The sequence below is a fragment of the Neoarius graeffei genome, chromosome 10 (genome assembly GCF_027579695.1).
Source record: "Neoarius graeffei isolate fNeoGra1 chromosome 10, fNeoGra1.pri, whole genome shotgun sequence".
NCBI classification, from domain to species: domain Eukaryota; kingdom Metazoa; phylum Chordata; class Actinopteri; order Siluriformes; family Ariidae; genus Neoarius; species Neoarius graeffei.
The window spans coordinates 18,102,373-18,122,384 of NC_083578.1; the positions used below are offsets into that span (position 1 = coordinate 18,102,373).

The following is a 20,012-nucleotide window of genomic DNA, read 5'->3' on the forward strand; positions in this document are numbered from 1 at the left end:
TGAGCATTGAGAATAGAGATATAAGCCCCATTATTTATCCTATTTCTATTTTATTAGCCTCAGAATTCCGATGTTATTGATTCTAAAGTTCCTAACTCTGTATGATTTCCTTCACATTCAGTGGCTGGATAAAAGTGCAGGACTCCCTAAAGTGAATGACGCATGAAATGGAATGACGAATGACAGGTAGTAAATTTGAACAATAAATGGTCCCTTGTCATTCAGATTCTTACAAATGGAATAACGATTGAAATCTTTAGTTTTAGACCTCCCTAGGATAAGATAAGTGGGTGCTTGGTGGGATATCAGCTTTTACAAATGGAATGACAGGGTTTCTATATGTATTGACTTACTTTGAGCTAATGTTGTCAGTGATATCCCCTTTTACAAATGGAATGATAAGGTTTCTAGGTGGAATGACATACTTTGAGGCAATGTTATCAGTGATATCAAATTAACAAATGGAATGACATTGTTTCTAGGGTTAGGGTTAGGTTATAGGTGATATCACTGATAACATTGCCTCAAAGTATGTCATTCCACCTAAAAACACTGTCATTCCATTTGTAAAAGGGGATATCACTGATAACATTAGCTTAAAGTATGTCATTCCACCTGGAAACGCTGTCATTCCATTTGTAAAAGGTGATATCACTGATAACATAACCTAAAAGTATGTCATTCCACTTAGAAACAATGTCATTCCATTTCATGAGCTGAAAGCATGTCATTCCACCTACATTTCAATCGTTATTCCATTTATAAGAATCTGAATGACAAGGGACCATTTATTGTTCAAATCACTAGCTGTCATTCGTCATTCCATTTCATGCTTCATTCACTTTAGGGAGTTCCTAAAGTGCAATGTTTAGTTACATGTTTAATCTTGAGTGTTATGATTTTAGTGGTTAAGGTTGTCTACGCTCACTGGTACCTCGTTGAAGATGGCTGAAAGACTTTTCTTTCCTGAAGCAGTGACGTCTTTTGTGTTGACGGGATTTAAAGTCACGTTCAGGACAGACTCGCTGTCTGATTCGCATGTTGTCTCGTCTCGTACTTCTGGCACCTTGAAACAAACACACACACACACATGCAGAATAAGTTCAGGTTCGGAGGGTCAGGAGGTTCTGATCATGAAATGCCGAGGCTAACCTGCCCTGCGATAATGTGCCTGTAAGTAAACACAAGAGTGGCAGCACTAGAAGTTTTTTTTTTTTAAATAACAAACACTTTTTTGTTTCTTCAGTTTGTACTAAAGCTACAGGGCTAATGTTGCTAATAAGTAAGGGAAGCTTCTTGCCTCTAGTTAACCAAGTGCAAATTGCGTCTCAAAGGCTCAGTAATTCCACAGGTTAATAAAATGGCAGAATACTTACTATATGTTTGTAGTAACATGCTAGGACATGCTGTTATAGAAAAATAATAAACGATGGGGTGGTGTGATGCTGCGCGGCATGAAATGGAGTAACTTTTACAACTGATTATTTTCCTAGTCCCTATTATCATTTACGTTTGTAGTATAAACACGTCCACATCTGTGTGTGTTCTCTCACCTCCGTGTCTGAGGTGTCTCCTGAGCAGCTGAAGGCAGCCATGTGAGCGACTCTTTGACTTGTGCTCTCCTGCTCTGAGTCGTAGCCGTTGTTAGAGCGCAGAGTGGACATGCCGCTGTCCACGCAGCTCTCGTCCAGGCTGTCCACCTCACAGCTGCTGTGTCTGCGCATGGGATCACAGAGCGCCAGAGCTAAAGATTCCCTGCTCGGAGTTTGCAGGCACTCAGTTATCCTAAGCTGCTCGTAATCATCATCCATGTAGCCCTTACAGCACCTGCAGATCCATAGAAATACTTCAGTAACACAAAAAACCATAATCTTTTCTACTTTTCATGTGTCCAGATGGCTATTTGCTGCTCCCTACAAACTGCAAAGCGCATTACGGGTGTTCTGCATCATGTAGTTTTGTTCTCTAACCTTTTCTGAGATTTCAGGAGTGTGCTGAATATTCTACATTATACTCTCTGACACAAAAATGACAAAACTCCCTAAGTAATGCACTTTATAGTGAAAAATGTGAATTTGTACGTCTTGGGAGTACAACAGCTGCCCAAAAACCTGACACGTATCTAAGAAGCCATTTCCTGCAGTGCTACTGAGGATATTTTTGATAGCAATACTGTATGTGTTATAACAGATTTATTGACAAGGCATTTGGCGTAAACATGTTTACTAGCTGTCATATTGTTATCTTTAACACCTACTACTGACATTACCAGTCGTTCCCATATTCTCGAATCACATTGGTCAAAAGGTGTTTAGTAATTTTCTGTAACAGCAGCTCTGACTTTGTCTTTGTAGTACTTTGTCTGCAATTCAAATCGTACCTTGAAGGCTGGTGTTGTAATGACTGTTTATAGCTGCTATAAGGTGAGTGATAACAGGATATAACTTGTCACATGGATGTTCTTTAACTAAAAATGGATAAATAATGTATGATGTGCTCATCTTACTGTATATATTTTGGGGCATGCTTTTATCGGGAAACCGGCTAGTGGCCTAGTGGTAGCGTGTCCGCCTCTCGATCGGGAGATCAGGAGTTCTATTCACGGTTGGGTCATACCAAAGACCATCATAAAAATGGTACTATCTGGCAAGGCATGCTGCAATACAGATGCGAGTGGGGAGTTAAACTCTCATGGTTACCGGAGGACTATCCCCCCACTGTAACCCTAGCTATGTGAGAGGCTGAGGGCTGCGGAAACGGAGATCGGTGCCGCTCGATGCGCCACATGGCGCGGGAAGGACTTTAACTCAACTTTTTATTGGAAAACGGTCAACTTTTGTGGTGGTAACAGTAACAACAAAGGTGCTATTACGAGTGACAAAGTACCACAAAGCTAATATCTCAGTGTAATAGCAATGTTTTCTATAACATGTTGTGTACGTTATACATTATTCTTTAAAAATCTATCCACATTCACTGGATATGAGCAATCGCACGCTCTGATTGGCTACTCTACCACTAGGATATCAGCTTATAATACCGTGAGTAGAGAAAAACAAAATGGCGGCGCGTGTTGCTGAACCAACCGAGGACTAAATGAAAATTCTACTCAAAAACAAAACCCCTCAAAAATACAAATCAATACAAAATACAAAAAATACAAAATACAAAAAATACAAAAAAAGTGCAACAAAGTATGGAATAAAAGTATATGATGGTAAGGACGTATCTTTTTTTTTTCCACGAATTATTATTATTAGAGCATTTTTCACAAACTGCTCCTGTTATTTTATTGGTTTGTTTATATTCATCATCGTTAAGCATTAAAATCTATTTATTTATTTATTTATTTTTAGACTGGTTCAAAAGCTCAAAGAAGTTTGAAAGTGACATCACTGAAATGTCCAAGGAAGAATTAAATAAATGTCTAAAGCTATTCTATACTTCGGCACGACAGCAAGACGGCACTTTCTACAAAAAACAACAACACTAAAGTCAATTCGTGCAGCCATCGATAGGTTTTTAAAAAGTCCACCTGAGCGGAAATTATTTTGTCGGACGTTTTGTATAAAGGTTTTAGTTATCAAATTTGCAACAAAAAAAAAAGTAAAAATGCTGTGTTTCTCAAAATCCAGTGAATGTGGATAGAATAAAACAATTATTCCACTCAATCTCGTTATACATGGCTTATAGCCAATTCGGCTCTACGCGCCTCGTCGGCTATCAGCTCATGTACAACTTGATTTTGTGGAATAACTGTTAAATATACCATGCCACAGGTATAAACTCATGCTCCAGACATACCTTTCAAAATATGGAGTGCACATGCTCTTTGTCCTATCGATGGTACTTGCAGGAGACAGTCCAGTACCTCTCTGAAAACATAATATATTTTTTTATATTTGAGGCTGTTTTTAGGAGACTGCAGGGTTGCACTGTTAGTTTGGAAACACACACACACATTCCAACTCCAACTTGCTGTCACACTAATCCTGACCTCCTCAGTGAGATTAGGACAGGTCACTGTTCAAGTGTAAACTTAATCCATCTTTAAACTGACTTCAGTTTCTACTAATGCACAACTTTGTGTACAGAGATCAAACGATCATATTCAAGTATTTACCTGATTCTTGTTTTTGCTCTGGCTGTTCTCCAGAGTCGTACGTAGCCCATCGTTGGTGTCATGAAGCTTCCTGTTTGCTAACCTAAAGGCCAGAACAGAGAATAAACAAAATAAAGTGTACCTTATATTCTGTGCTAGAACTACAAACTACAAAATCTCCTATGGATGGTTTCATTATCTGGAAGCAATAATGTTCATATGTCTCGTGCTTACTGAAGGATCTCAATCTGCCTCTCCAGGTTGTCCCTCTCCTCAGAAAAAGACCTCATTAGGGCTTCACCTCTGTACAAACAGATATTAAAAATGACTGTCATACTAGATTATGAATGATGATATAATACTAATGTCGCTATTCACTGGTTTAACTATTATCCAAAACCGAATCAAGATTTAGATATAATTTTAGCTAATATAAGGATAATAAAATTTAAACTACAATCAAGAATCTTACACCTAAAGGAATATGCCTGTATTTTGAAATTTCTAGTCTCTATCCATGCATCAGTAGGCTATATTCAATAAAAATGGATAAGAATTTCGAGACTTTTCCTTGTACCGAGTAAAGAATGGAAAACCGGTTTACTTGAAACTCTGAATGTCTGCAGGGAGATTTAATAAACGTTCAGGTGGGAAAGGTATTTATAAAGTAAGCTCTAAATGTGTATAATTTGGCATTTTAGACATAAAACTTCTTTTTCAGAGGGAAGAATGCAGTCAACATTGAAGTTCACACCTGACTGCGCATGAATAGAGCAAACCTTCAGGAACGAGGAAGTAACCAGAATGACCTTTTAGTCTGTGTTGTGCCAGTCTTGGAAAGTTGAATTAAACTACATACTAAGAAGGCTTTCTCTCATGTCTGCCATACTAAAATATTTGTATTTGAAGACTGTAGCATTATGTTATGTGTGTCGCACTCAGGGAAAACTGTTCACATGGTGAAATTTTACGATTTTGTACGATATATTGTAATGGAAACGATAGACTTTCCTGAATTGGACTGAATGAAATATATAATATAAATTAAGAGACCACTGCAATATTTTCTTAAAGGGGTACCAAATATAATATATACAGTTGCTGATGTGACAAAGTAACGTATTCTTAAGTATTCTATCAAATTTATATACTAGAAAACAACGAAATATCTTGGTAATTGTAAATATAATAGTCGGTACGCTAAACGGCACAAGAGTCGCCATTTTTAAAAGACCGTGACGTCAGCCCTACCCACTGCACTAGGAGAGAAGCGTGTAATCATGGCGTCGGGCGCATCAAGTGAAAGCAACAGCTCTGTCGAATCATACGAAGAGATCCCGCAAGACACACTGCAAGCAGGCTATGGCTTAGAAGGGTACCAGTTTGAACCTAGGAGAGGTACTCTTGACTCCGGTGATGACGAAAGAAGAGAAGAAAGCTCGAACTCGCTTGGTGTTTTTCAGCGGAAACAAGTGAAAAGACACGTCTGGAGGATCGTTATGCTTTCCATCGGTCCTGTTATTACACCCGAAAGCAACACACTGTGGCATTGTGTAGCCGATCACTTACAATTCATCCTACTTTCCGATTCACACGTGCTATTCCCAACCTCAGTGAGCCAACACAACTGGGCACATACATACGTCATGAGTGTTACGCAGAGAAAATGAACGTGCATTCTGATTGGATAAAATTAATATCATGGCGGGCTGTTCAAACTGCGGAAATAGTTTGCTCGAGCTACTTTCAAAACACTATAACTTTCCAACCTTAGAACAAAAAACTTTTGTAAGTCTTGAATAAGGTTCGTTAATGTGTGTTTTATTGTTATATTTACTCTATATATTGCCCTCTGTTCCCCTTTAAATCAGAATCTCTATGTATGGCAGCCATTTCTTTCCAGTGTCTGTGCTGGAATTCCAACAAAAGCACACCGAAGTTTACTTAATGAGGTACTGATTAGGTGTTCAACTGAACCAAATCTTATTTAACAAGGAAAGGTATAAAAACCACTGCTGTGGTCATCACTATCCTTTTGCAATAGGACCAGTTTGGATGGCAAAAACAGTGCTAGTAGTACCTTAAATTTAATTGGAATACAAAAATATCTATTCATCAAGCCAAAAGAGTTAAAAAGAAAAATTTTGAGTGAGAAAAAGAAGGGTTCAATTCTGACTTTACTGGCAGAGGGATACAGTGAGCGTCAGTTTGCTTCCATCCTCAAAAATTCAAAGACGGCAGTTCATAAGAACAAGGTCAAGCAGCAGACATTGGGGACAACAAAGCTGCAGACTGGCAGAGGGTGAAAACAACTCTCCACTGAGCAGGATGATCATCAACCCCTTCGAATGTCACTCAATAACCATAGGATGGCATCAAGTGATCTACAATAAAGAATCAAATCAAAGTCCTTCCCACACCATGTGACGCATAGGGCGGCGCCGATCTCCGTTTCCGTAGCCCTCGGCCTCTTGCTTATTACATAGCTAGGGTTACAGTGGGGGGCTGGTCCTCTGGTAACCACGAGAGTTTGACTCCCCTCTCACATCTGTATTGCAGTGTGCCTTGCCAGACGGCAGTAGGTGCCATTTTTATGATGGTCTTTGGTATGACCCGACCGTGAGTAGAACTTGCGATCGAGAGGCGGACACGCTAACCAATAGGCCAACTCGTGGTTCACAATAAAGAATGGCAAGTGGGGTTAAGTGCACAGCAAGGATGGATCGAAACAGGCTCCTCCAGGCAGAGCTGAAGTCATGCAAAGCTAGAAAAAAGCCCCTCATCAATGAGAAGCAAAGAAGAGCTAGGTTGAGGTTTGCTAAAGACTATAAGGATTGGACCGTCGAGGACTGGAGTAAGATCATCTTCTCCGATGAGTCCAATTTTCAGCTTTTCCCATTACCTTGTCATCTAATGGTTAGATGGAGACCTGGAGAGGCCTACAAGCCACAGTGTCTCACACCCATTGTGAAATATGGTGGAGGATCAGTGATGATCTGGGGGTGCTTCATCAAGGCTGGAATGGAATGGGGCAGATTTTTGTTTGTGAAGGACACAAGGTTATCCTGGAAGAAGACTTGCTTCCTTCTGCTCTGACAATGTTCTCTAACTCTGAGGATTGGGTTTTCCAGCTTGACAGTGCTCCATGCCACACAGCCAGGTCAATCAAGGTGTGGATGGAGGACCACAAGATCAAGACCCTATCATGGCCAGCCCAATCTCCAGACCTGAACCCCACTGAAAATCTCTGGAATGTGATTAAGAGGAAGATGGATGGTTAAGTCAGTAAACAAAGCTGAGCTGATTGAATTTTTGCACCAGAAGTGGCATAAAGTCACCCAAGAGCAATGTGAAAGACTGGTGGAGAGCATGCCAAGACGCATGAAAGTTGTGATTAAATGTCAGGGTTATTCCACCAAATATTGATTTCTGAACTCATACCAAGTTCAAACATTAGTATTGTGTTGTTTAAAATTTTAATATGATCTTGATTTCTATGCATTATTCAAGGTCTGAAAACGTGTCATCTGTTTTTTTGTTATTTTGACCAGTTGTCATTTTCTGCAATTAAATGCTCTAAGTGATAATATAATATAGGGCGGCACGATGGTGTAGTGGTTAGCACTGTCGCCTCACAGCAAGAAGATCCTGGGTTCGAGCCCAGCGGCTGGCGAGGGCCTTTCTGTGTGGAGTTTGCATGTTCTTCGCGTGCTCTGGTTTCCCCCACAGTCCAAAGACATGCAGGTTAGGTTAATTGGTGACTCTAAATTGACCGTAGGTGTGAATGTGAATGGTTGTCTGTGTCTATGTGTCAGCCCTGCGATGACCTGGCGACTTGTCCAGGGTGTACCCCGCCTTTTGCCCGTAGTCAGCTGGGATAGGCTCCAGCTTGCCTGTGACCGTGTAGGACAGGATAAGCGGCTACAGATGATGGATGGATAATATAATACAACTTTGCAGTGGTGTCTTAATTTTTTTCCAGAGCTGTGTTTATTTATATATATATATATATATATATATATATATATATATATATATATATATATATATATATATAAAATTATCTCTAGCCACTTTATCCTGTTCTACAGGGTCGCAGGCAAGCTGGAGCCTATCCCAGCTGACTACGGGCGAAAGGCGGGGTACACCCTGGACAAGTCGCCAGGTCATCACAGGGCTGACACATAGACACAGACAACCATTCACACTCACATTCACACCTACGGTCAATTTAGAGTCACCAGTTAACCTAACCTGCATGTCTTTGGACTGTGGGGGAAACCGGAGCACCTGGAGGAAACCCACGCGGACACGGGGAGAACATGCAAACTCCACACAGAAAGGCCCTCGCCGGCCATGGGGCTCGAACCCGGACCTTCTTGCTGTGAGGCAACAGTGCTAACCACTACACCGCCGTGCCGCCCTTTTATTTTTATATATATATATATATATATATATATATACACACACCGTGTCTTGCAAAAGTATTCATCCCCCTTGGTGTTTGTCCTGTTTTGTCGCATTAAAAGCTGGAATTCAAATGGATTTTTGGAGGATTAGCACCATTTGATTTACACAACATGCCTACCACTTTAAAGGTGCAAACTGTTGTTTTATTGTGACAATCAAAATCTGATTGGTTTTCCCAGGCTGTCGAATATATACTCACATATTATAAACTTTTATTGCGTTCAATAGCTTGCACGTAGACTTCCACTGTCATAAGGTTTAGAGTAAACAGTAGAGTTCACAGTAAAATTCTTGTCCATGGTAACTGCACATACACTACAGATGTGTAAAAACACTGTACGATTCCTTAAATAGTAACACATAGAAACTGTGAGCACCACAGACCCACTGGAGCAGGCATTCCAAAAAGTCTCTGACTTAGTTGCTAAGCAACAAGGTCACCAAATTCCTTCGGTGTGTGGCGTCACTCCAGGATATCCTGCTCTTATGATGCTTGAACAGCAAACAGCAGTGGGAGTGGCCAGATACTGATAGGGCGCAAAAGGATTACTGTGTATGCGTGACTCGCTCACTGAAAGTCGCCCATCCCTGAGAGTTTACCTAAGAACTAATATTGCTATAGTCACACAACACCACCCTTACACCTTACACTCTCCTCTAACCCCTGTTACAACTTCGTATGCCTTTTTTTTTTACACAATTCCTGAATCTATGAATGCACTTTTCACTTAAGTTAATTCATGTTACATTTTATATCTACACTACACTTCTATCCAATCAGCCAATCATGTGGCAGCAGAGCAATGTACTGTATAAAGTAATGCAGACACAGGTCAAGCGCTTCAGTTAATGTTCACATCAAACATCAGAATGGGGAAAATGTGATCTCTGTGACTTTGGAATGTAATCTGGTCTTCGTTTGTTGTTGGTCATCCACCTCAAAGTTGTGCATTCTGAAATGCTCACCACGGTTGTAGAGTGCTTTTTTGAGTTACTCTAGCCGTCCTGTCAACTTGAACCAATCTGGCAATTCTCCTCTGACCTATCTTATCAAAATAGTTTTTCCACCCATGGAACTACCGCTCACCAGATGTTGTTTGTTGGGGTTTTTTTTGCATCGTTCTGTGGAAACTACACTGTAAAAAAAAATCTGTCATTTTAACAGGAAAACCCTGGCAGCTGGGGTGACCAGAAAATCCCTGTAAAAAATACAGCACCCCAGTAGATCACTTTACTGGCGAACATGTAAAGTGATTTACAGTGAATGAAATCACGGCTGAAATCACACTAAAACACTGCACTTGCTGCAGTTAATAACACTGTTGGGTGGTTGTTTACATTTTAATAACTTTGCCTAAATGTTGTTAGAAATCGTTAGAATTCAGTTAGAAATGGTTGGGAGTTGGAACTGAATAGTGTTTCTAGTTTCATGCAGGCTGGCATAAGCAATGAATTTACAGTGCTGAGCATAAATGAGTACACCCCCTTTGAAAAGTAACATTTTAAACAATATCTCAATGAACACAAACAATTTCCAAAATGTTGACAAGGCAAAGGTTAATATAACATCTGTTTAACTTATAACGGGAAAGTAAGGTTAATAATATAACTTAGATTACACATTTTTTCAGTTTTACTCAAATTAGGGTGGTGCAAAAATGAGTACACCCCACAACAAAAACGACTACATCTAGTACTTTGTATGGCCTCCATGATTTTTAATGACAGCACCAAGTCTTCTAGGCATGGAATGAACAAGTTGGCGACATTTTGCAACATTAATCTTTTTCCATTCTTCAACAATGACCTCTTTTAGTGACTGGATGCTGGATGGAGAGTGATGCTCAACTTGTCTCTTCAGAATTCCCCATAGGTGTTCGATTGGGTTCAGATCAGGAGACGTACTTGGCCACTGAATCACTTTCACCCTGTTCTTCTTCAGAAATCCAACAGTGGCCTTAGATGTGTGTTTAGTCATGTTGGAAAAGTGCACAACGACCAAGGGCACGGAGTGATGGTAGCATCTTCTCTTTCAGTATAGAGCAATACATCTGTGAATTCATGATGCCATCAATGAAATGCAGCTCCCCGACACCAGCAGCACTCATGCAGCCCCACATAAGGATACTGCCACCACCATGTTTCACTGTAGGCACCATGCATTTTCCTTTGTATTCCTCACCTTTGTGACGCCATACAGTTTTGAAGCTATCAATTCCAAAAACATTTATCTTGATTTCATCACTCCAGAGTATAGAGTCCCAGTAGTCTTCATCTTTGTCAGCATGGGCCCTGGCAAACTCTAGGCGGGCTTTTTTGTGCCTGGGCTTTAGGAGAGGCTTCTTTTGTGGACGGCATCCATGCATGCCATTCCTCTGCAGTGTACGCCACATTGTGTCACGGGAAATAGTCACCCCAGTTTGGCTTTCTACTTCTTTAGATAACTGCAGTGAACTTGCATGCCAATTATCTTCAACCCTTCTCATCAAAAGACGCTCCTGTCGAGGTGTTAACTTCGGTGGACGTCTCTGTGAAATGGTTGCAGTTCCATCTTTCTTAAATTTTTGTACCACTTTTTCTACAGTATTCTGACTGATAAGTAAAGCTTTGCTGCTGATCTTGTAGCCTTCACCTTTGTGGTGTAAAGAAATAATTTTCTTTGAGGAATTCTGAAGAGACAAGTTGAGCATCACTCTCCATCCAGCATCCAGTCACTAAAAGAGGTCATTGATGAAGAATGGAAAAAGACTGATGTTGCAAAATGTCGCCAACTTGTTCATTCCATGCCTAGAAGACTTGGTGCTGTCATTAAAAATCATGGAGGCCATAAAAAGTACTAGATGTAGTAGTTTTTGTTGTGGGGTGTACTCATTTTTGCACCACCCTAATTTGAGTAAAACTGAAAAAACGTGTAATAAAGTTATATTATTAACCTTACTTTCCCGTTATAAGTTAAACAGATGTTATATTAACCTTTGTCTTGTCAACATGTTGGAAATTGTTTGTGTTCATTGAGATATTGTTTAAAATGTTACTTTTCAAAGGGGGTGTACTCATTTACGCTGAGCACTGTATATGCATAGCCCAGAAGGCTATGTACTTTTACTAAGAAAAACCCTTCATTCTGCAGTAAGTGCATGTCAAATTGACACAAGTTTTCTGTTATGAGTGTTACAGTATTTCTCTGTTTTTGTTACCAGTACTTGTAGCTTTAACAAATAAATTTGCTTTAAATCACATATTGATGTTGTAAATATAACAAAAACGTTCTGTTTACTGGTTTACAAAATTTAACAGTGATTTGAACAACAAATATACTGTATGTTTCGGGGTTTACAGTGCTGTTCTGTATGCATTTCACATAGTTTTACTGTAAATTTCACAGTCATTTTTTACAGTGTACAGACTGTTGCATGTGAAAATCCAAGTAGGTTAACTAAAATTTCTGAAATACCATCTGGTACCAAAAAACAAGCCACAGTCAAAGGCACTGTTTCTGATGAGCGATGTGAATATTTTCTGAAGCTCTTGACCTGCATGTGTATGATTTTTTGTAATGCGCAAATCAAGAATCAAGAACAGATATCTCAAAATAAGCTCTCACTGCTCGAGGTTGATGCTCTGGTCAGTGAGATCACTCTTGAGCGAGTCCAGCTCACTCTGCAGAAACGCGATATTTGTGTGTGACTCCAGCAGTTCCTGCTTCAGCTTCTGGTTTTGCTGTGACGGACAGAAAGAAAAAAAAAACACTTTATAAACCAATGTATCCCGAGCCATGAAAACTGGTGTTACTTTTGGTGCAAACTTGGCTAAATCATACACAAACGGTGTGTTCAGAAAGGTCCTGATATCAACCAAGTTCATTTTTACCAACTCCATGACCAATAACACTATCTTATTTCAATCATACTGCCTGTTACGTCACATTAACCCTCATCCTACCATGCTATTTTACACCTTAATCTTACCATGTGGGCTCCGTTTGGACCCCAATACTTTTCTTTAAAATTAAAGCTTATAAAGACAAAATCACCAGATAAGTTTTGTTCAGAACATCTTGTATTAATAACAGCAATACACTAAAGGGCCCAAGGCATAAAGAACACACTTAACCTTCATCCTACCAGCCAATTTTACATACACAAACTACCAGGCGGGGTCCGTATGGACCCCAGGAGGGAATACCTTGAAATCAATGCAGTAAGAACCAATTCAATGCAGCAAACAGGCATAACTTTATTGAAGAACAAAATCCACTATGGCTGAATATCAATGATGTATTATAAATGCAATAACATTGCAATAATATTGCAATAACTAGCATACATGTAGCAAATTACAGCACCACAAAAAAATTGGCATTATATACATGATTTTTGCAGCTCATGCAGCTGTAAAACATTCTGGATTACAACTTAGGTCTTTTCTTACAGAATTTAAAACAAAAAAGTAATTGTAAAATAATTTAGGGCTTTTGTTTTGCAGCCTGTGCTTATTGCAGCAATGGGGTCCACACGGACCCCAAGAAGGAATGCCTTGGTAGTTTCATTATGGAACATAAAAGAAATAAAAGAAGTTAACTTTCAGTGTGCTATTCAATTATAAAATGAAAGACAGATAAACTTTACTCTGGGGTCCGGTTGGACCCCAGTAACAAATTAATTATACCTTCACAATGCAAAAAGCTGATCTTCCGGTGCTTTAGTGTTTTAATTAAGACATAAATTCCGACAAATTCATAAAACGGTGAGGCAGTATGTCACATATTTTTAAAATGGCAAACAAACATATAGGTGCGGGGTCCAGATGGACCCCACTTGGTAGGATGAAGGTTAATGTGAATTTCGTTGGAAGAAATGAAAACCGTGTCACGCAATGACATTAAACATGGCTTTCTCATCGCTACAGTGTCCAAATGTATTCAGTTCCTAATCAGAGCAGCTGAACAACAAGCGCACGCTGTAAGAAAAGTGGATTAAGGCCTGGAGTGATCTGGAAAGCCCACATCTCTGCAACAGGGGAGCTGAATGAGCTGTAACACAAAGGAAAGGCCTCATGTCTGGTATCACATTTACTCTCTACCCTAGAAACTATGCAAATTATAGGCTGGGAAATGGAGTACAGGAAAAAGGACCACATCAGACAAAAAAGGTCCCAAATGCTCGTATATGAGTGCTAATGTGTTTTCCAGACTTCATTGGAATAAAGGCATTTTCACAAATGGTAATTAGGCAAGGTGAGCCTGTGTACATTTTTATTTTTACGCACATTCTTTTTAGATTCTATTTAACTTGCACTGAAAAACCCCACTGGCTTTAACTGGTACCGCAATCTGTTTCCGAAGTAGATGAAATAATCTTGCCATACCAGGGTCAGGTCATTATTCTTTCGCTTCAGTACTACGTTTTCTTCTTTGAGGCTGCTGCTCTTGTTCTGGTCTTCAAACTGTGAAAGAGATCAAATTTCAGCCGGTTGCTTGTTTAGGACCCTCAACATGGCATGTCATCAGCATGCTGTGAGGATAAACTTTATGAGCAAAAAGGATCACTGTGAAATGAACATGCATGTTGTTATAAATATGTTGTTAGACACTAAAATATTGTGAATGATTATACACATGGAACACTTTTTCGATGGAATGCATTCTATTCCCTTCTAGTGGGTTTCATTCATTTGTTTTGACAGCATGCAATATTGTTAGCGTACCGCTTATCCTATGTGTATTACGTCACGCTACCTAATGGAGAATGAGTGCTGAGTACGGTTTATGATATTGCACGGTTGTCAAGACAACATGATGTCACATGTCGGAGACGTAAAACGTCCGTGCTAGCGAGCGACTGTGACAATTTGGAAACAAACGTGGCCGCCAGGTTTGCTTCGTTAAATATGGAAGATTTTGAGAGAATTTTGAAAGAGAAAGACGTGTTGAACACCCAAAAAGAATGTATTATAATAATAATAATAATAATCTCAACTCATTATCTCTAGCCGCTTTATCCTTCTACAGGGTTGCAGGCAAGCTGGAGCCTATCCCAGCTGACTATGGGCGAAAGGCGGGGTACACCCTGGACAAGTCGCCAGGTCATCACAGGGCTGACACATAGACACAGACAACCATTCACACTCACATTCACACCTACGGTCAATTTAGAGTCACCAGTTAACCTAACCTGCATGTCTTTGGACTGTGGGGGAAACCGGAGCACCCGGAGGAAACCCACGCGGACACGGGGAGAACATGCAAACTCCACACAGAAAGGCCCTCGCCGGCCCCGGGGCTCGAACCCAGGACCTTCTTGCTGTGAGGCGACAGCGCTAACCACTACACCACCGTGCCGCCAATAATAATAATAATAATAATAATAATAATAATATTGTCTGGCTTTTTTGTGGTATATCAGATATATTCCATTCAGCTAGCATGATATTGAACTTGTCTTTGACTTGTTCAGTACCATGCTAGCTGAATGGAATATATCTCATATACCACTCAACGCCAGCCAATATTATTTAACTATTTTAACTATTACCGGTATAAAGCACAAATCCAGGGCACAAATTACTTTAATGTACGCTCATTATTTCACAGTCGTGTAGTTTGATATCCTATAGAGCTGCATTCCAAGCACGACCTACTACTGTGAATAAAGTGCTATAGTGAAATAATGGTTCACTATTTAGAGAGGAAAGAAACATTCAAGGGCATGCTGTTGTAGGAAAATAATCAAAGACATGGTGGTGTAATGCTGCCCGACACAAAGCAGAGCTCCTGTTACCCCTCTGAAGTTGATTATTTTCTTATTATTTAATTCTCTTATTCCAGACCAATTTTCATTTTGCAATATTTTATTTGTAAAAAAAAACCTGTTATTATATATTGCTTCATAGTTACATTTAATATCATGGCACATCCAAAGTCGAAATCAGCCCTGTCATCATGTAAACTATAAATAGTCTTTCCCTCACCAGTCACTCTCATCTTTCTCTTTTAGTTAATAAGACAACAAAAAGCTGCTTGTCTGAAAACCTTGGACTGTTACAAAGTGCTGACACTGGAGACTCCTTCCAAAAATGCTAAATAAACATACCCTTACAGAAAACTCAATGATGACGCACGGTTTTAAAATGCGGCCCGTCTGCCATGTGTAAGTTGTTGCTGGAGAAACAATAAAGTATTATAATAAGTGCATTAATAGGAAGCTACTATTAAAAGTAGACGACCTTTCGATTAAAAAAAACCGGTGAAATTTAGTTCCCTCTGAAATTTGGCCACTGTGAGATGTGTTTATTTCTGTAATATCCAAAAAACCCTCCAGGCCATTCTGTGGCTGGGAAGTTATTTAATTTGAGGGGATTCCCTAGCAAATAATGTGCATGAAATCGCTCGCTTCGCGCAGTCAAGCAGACAGAGGAAGTCCGTGTGCGCATACGCACGTTTACCTTTCGGCATCGTCGTCGTCTTATTATTTTGGGTTTTACGGCAGCTGGCATCCACAGTGTTGCGTTACTGCCATCTACGGGTTTACCTTTGACCGTGCACTGACAGTTACATCATTCTGTCGCTAAACGAACAGCTGATCGCACCGAGGTGCTCGCTGACCGCCAATATTTATTAGTTTGGTCCTGCGTTTCCTTTCCTTCACAACATAACGTCTTTTCTTCTCGCTTTCCGTGACTGTAGTTGGTCTTTCACGTTTCATTCACGTCCTCCAGTTTCCTCTCCTGTTTCAAATTTGCATCCCACAATGCTTTGTGCCAATGGGGAAAGCCCACCACGTGATGCACGACGTAGTATCTTGTATTGCATCATGGTGAAGCAAGAAATAATAGCGGAGAATTTAGGGCCATGTGGCCCTAAATTCATTAATTGTTCCATTTAAAAAAACCAAAAACAAATAAAATTGGAAGTCTGTGATTTGAATTCAGTAGCTTTCGGTCCGGCGGCACGGTGGTGTAGTGGTTAGCGCTGTCGCCTCACAGCAAGAAGGTCCGGGTTCGAGCCCCGTGGCCGGCGAGGGCCTTTCTGTGCGGAGTTTGCACGTTTGCACGTGTCCGCATGGGTTTCCTCCGGGTGCTCCGGTTTCCCCCACAGTCCAAAGACATGCAGGTTAGGTTAACTGGTGACTCTAAATTGACCGTAGGTGTGAATGTGAGTGTGAATGGTTGTCTGTGTCTATGTGTCAGCCCTGTGATGACCTGGCGACTTGTCCAGGGTGTACCCCGCCTCTCGCCCGTAGTCAGCTGGGATAGGCTCCAGCTTGCCTGCAACCCTGTAGAACAGGATAAAGCGGCTACAGATAATGGGATCAGCTTTCGGTCCACTAAACAAAAATAACTGGGTGTCAGGGAAAATTCTTTTTATGACCTAGACTTGAAAAATCTGAAAGTCAGTCTACCTTTAAAGCTGCTGTTACAGATTATAGAAATTAATCCAGACCTTCTGACCAATCAAATTAGAGCATTCAGTATGTGCTGGATTATAAACTGAATTTATTGATGGTCATGAAACAAACGCTCACCATCTGCAGGGTGAGGATCTTCTGCCGTAACTCACTCAGCTGAGCTTCGTACTGCCCTTTCATAATACTCAGTGCTGCTTCTGCCTTCTTAGACTCCTAAAGGAAACAGAACAACATAGAGACTATGAGAATTCATCATTTCAACTTGTCTTTTTCCTCAATGTTTAACCTTTCACATAAAAATTGCTACACAGCAAATTCCTCAGTGTTGAATTAACACTTTCAGAGTTTATTTGGGTCCAGTTGGACCTATATAAACACAGTAGGGTGTTAAATCAACACTCTGGGTGTTAATTCATCACTGGGGATTTTGCTGTGTAAATAAATAGTAATAATATTTAATAGCAGCAATTACTAAATACATTCCGTCATATTACTCAATAAATATAACTAAATATTATGAAATCACTAAATTGTGGCGTTTCTTCCGTGCAAATCTTTGACCTGATCAGTTCCCATGAAAATTGCGGGGGGGGAACAAACAAACGACGAGGGACGTGTTTTCAGACATACAGTTGTGGTCAGAAGTTTACATTCAGTGACATGAATGTCATCTTGGATATGAATGTCATGGCAATATTTGGGCTTTCAGTAATTTCTTTGAACTGTTCTTTTTCTGTGGCAGAATGTACAGCATACAGCTTTAATTTAAAAAAAAAACACACTAGAATTTGGTGCACAAGTTTTAATTTTCTTTGAGTTTTCTGAAATCAACGCAGGGTCAAAATTATACATACAGCTCACCTAATATTTGGGTAAAATGTCTCTTCGCAAGATTCACCTTGACCAAACGTTTTTGTCCACCATGAACAAGCTTCTGGAAGAATTCTGGTAGGATTTTTCATGACTCTTCATGGTAGAATTGATAGAGTTTAATTAAATTTGGGTTTTTTTTCTTGGCATGGACTCGACTTATAAGCACGGTCCATATATTTTCAACAGGGTTGATGTCAGGACTTGTTTTAAGCTTAATGTTAGCCTGCTTTATCCTCCACAACCAGCTCTGATGCATGTTTGGGTTCATTGTCCTGTTGTAACTCCCAAATCCCAAGTCGTGTTTAAGGTTCAGATGGTTTATGCTGAAGAATTCTGAGGTAGTCCTTCTTCATTATTCCATCCACTTTGTGCAATGAACCAGGTCCACTTGCAGCAAAACAGCCCCAGAGCATGATGATCCTACCACCACCACCAGCTGGTACATGGTGGTCAATGTGGCCAAACGACTCAATCTTTGTCTCATCTGACCATACAGCTTTCCTCCAGAAGGCTTTTTCTTTGTTGGTGTGGTTAGCTTCAAACTTTAGTTAAGCTTGAAGGTGTCAATTTTGGAGCAGGGGGTTATTTCTTGGATAGCAGCCTCTTAGTCCATGGTGATCTGAACTGTAGACAGTGATCCATCAGCTTCCATTCATGGCAGGGCTGTGTTATGGTGGTTCCCAGGTTGTTCCTGACCATCCGAACCAATTTCATTTCAGCTGAAGGTGACAGTTTGGGGTTTCTTGAAGTAAAGTGGCTTGGACAATTGTTTGAACTGATCTTGGAATTTGCAGTTGTTTAGAAAATGACTCTAAGAGACATTCCAGAGTTGTGTACATCTGCGATCCTCTTTCTCAGATCTGCACTGAGCTCCTTGGACTTTCCCATTGTATTGTGTGTTGGTCAATCCAATGAGTGCTGTAAATAAACCCTTTTCATGAAGGCACAGAGAAGCTACCAGCTGTAGTCAATCATGTTCACTAACAGGAAGTTAAGAGACCTTGGCCTTGGCAAGAAAAGAGACATTTTGGACGTTTCAGCACCTCTGAATTAATAATCTAAGTGAGCGTATGTAAATTTTTGACCCTGTATGTATAATTTTGACTCTGTGTTGATTTCAGAAAACCCAAAGAAAATGAAAACTTGTACACCAAAGACTAGTGTGTGTTTTTTAATTAAAGATGTATGCTGTACATTCTGCCACAGAAATAGAACAGTTCAAAGAAATGACTGAAAGCCCAAATATTGCCATGACATTCATATCCAAGATGACATTCATGTCACTGTACAGTGATGCTTGAAAGTTTGTGAACCCTTTAAAATTTTCTATATTTCTGCATAAATATGACCTAAAACATCATCAGATTTTCACACAAGTCCTAAAAGTAGATCAAGAGAACCCAGTTAAACAAACGAGACAAAAATATTATACTTGGTCATTTATTTATTGAGGAAAATGATCCAATATTACCGGTACATATCTGTGAGTGGCAAAAGTATGTGAACCTCTAGGATTAGTAGTTAATTTGAAGGTGAAATTAGAGTCAGGTGTTTTCAATCAATGGGATGACAATCAGGTGTGAGTGGGCACCCTGTTTTATTTAAAGAACAGGGATCTATCAAAGTCTGATCTTCACAACACACGTTTGTGGAAGTGTATCATGGCACGAACAAAGGAGATTTCTGAGGACCTCAGAAAAAGCGTTGTTGATGCTCATCAGGCTGGAAAAGGTTACAAAACCGTATCTAAAGAGTTTGGACTCCACCAATACACAGTCAGACAGATCGTGTACAAATGGAGGAAATTCAAGACCATTGTTACCCTCCCCAGGAGTGGTCGACCAACAAAGATCACTCCAAGAGCAAGGCGTGTAATAGTCGGCAAGGTCACAAAGGACCCCAGGGTAACTTCTAAGCAACTGAAGGCCTCTCTCACATTGGCTAATGTTAATGTTCATGAGTCCACCATCAGGAGAACACTGAACAACAGTGGTGTGCATGGCAGGGTTGCAAGGAGAAAGCCACTGCTCTCCAAAAAGAACATTGCTGCTCATCTGCAGTTTGCTAAAGATCACGTGGACAAGTCAGAAGGCTATTGGAAAAATGTTTTGTGGACAGATGAGACCAAAATAGAACTTTTTGGTTTAAATGAGAAGTGTTAT

The 20,012-nt window shown here is 40.1% G+C and overlaps 1 protein-coding gene across 1 annotated transcript in view; it reads right to left on the bottom strand.

Annotated features, from left to right (window-relative positions):
- rasef (RAS and EF-hand domain containing) overlaps positions 1-20,012 on the bottom strand; it is a 50,034-nt gene that overhangs the window by 9,619 nt on the left and 20,403 nt on the right. The window contains exons 4-11 of the mRNA XM_060930729.1: positions 17,095-17,190; positions 13,940-14,017; positions 12,177-12,292; positions 4,337-4,405; positions 4,124-4,205; positions 3,805-3,875; positions 1,554-1,827; positions 935-1,066 (exon numbers count right to left, since the gene is read on the bottom strand). Of these exons, the coding sequence (XP_060786712.1) occupies positions 935-1,066; positions 1,554-1,827; positions 3,805-3,875; positions 4,124-4,205; positions 4,337-4,405; positions 12,177-12,292; positions 13,940-14,017; positions 17,095-17,190 (918 nt within the window). The remainder of the gene's footprint in view (positions 1-934; positions 1,067-1,553; positions 1,828-3,804; positions 3,876-4,123; positions 4,206-4,336; positions 4,406-12,176; positions 12,293-13,939; positions 14,018-17,094; positions 17,191-20,012) is intronic.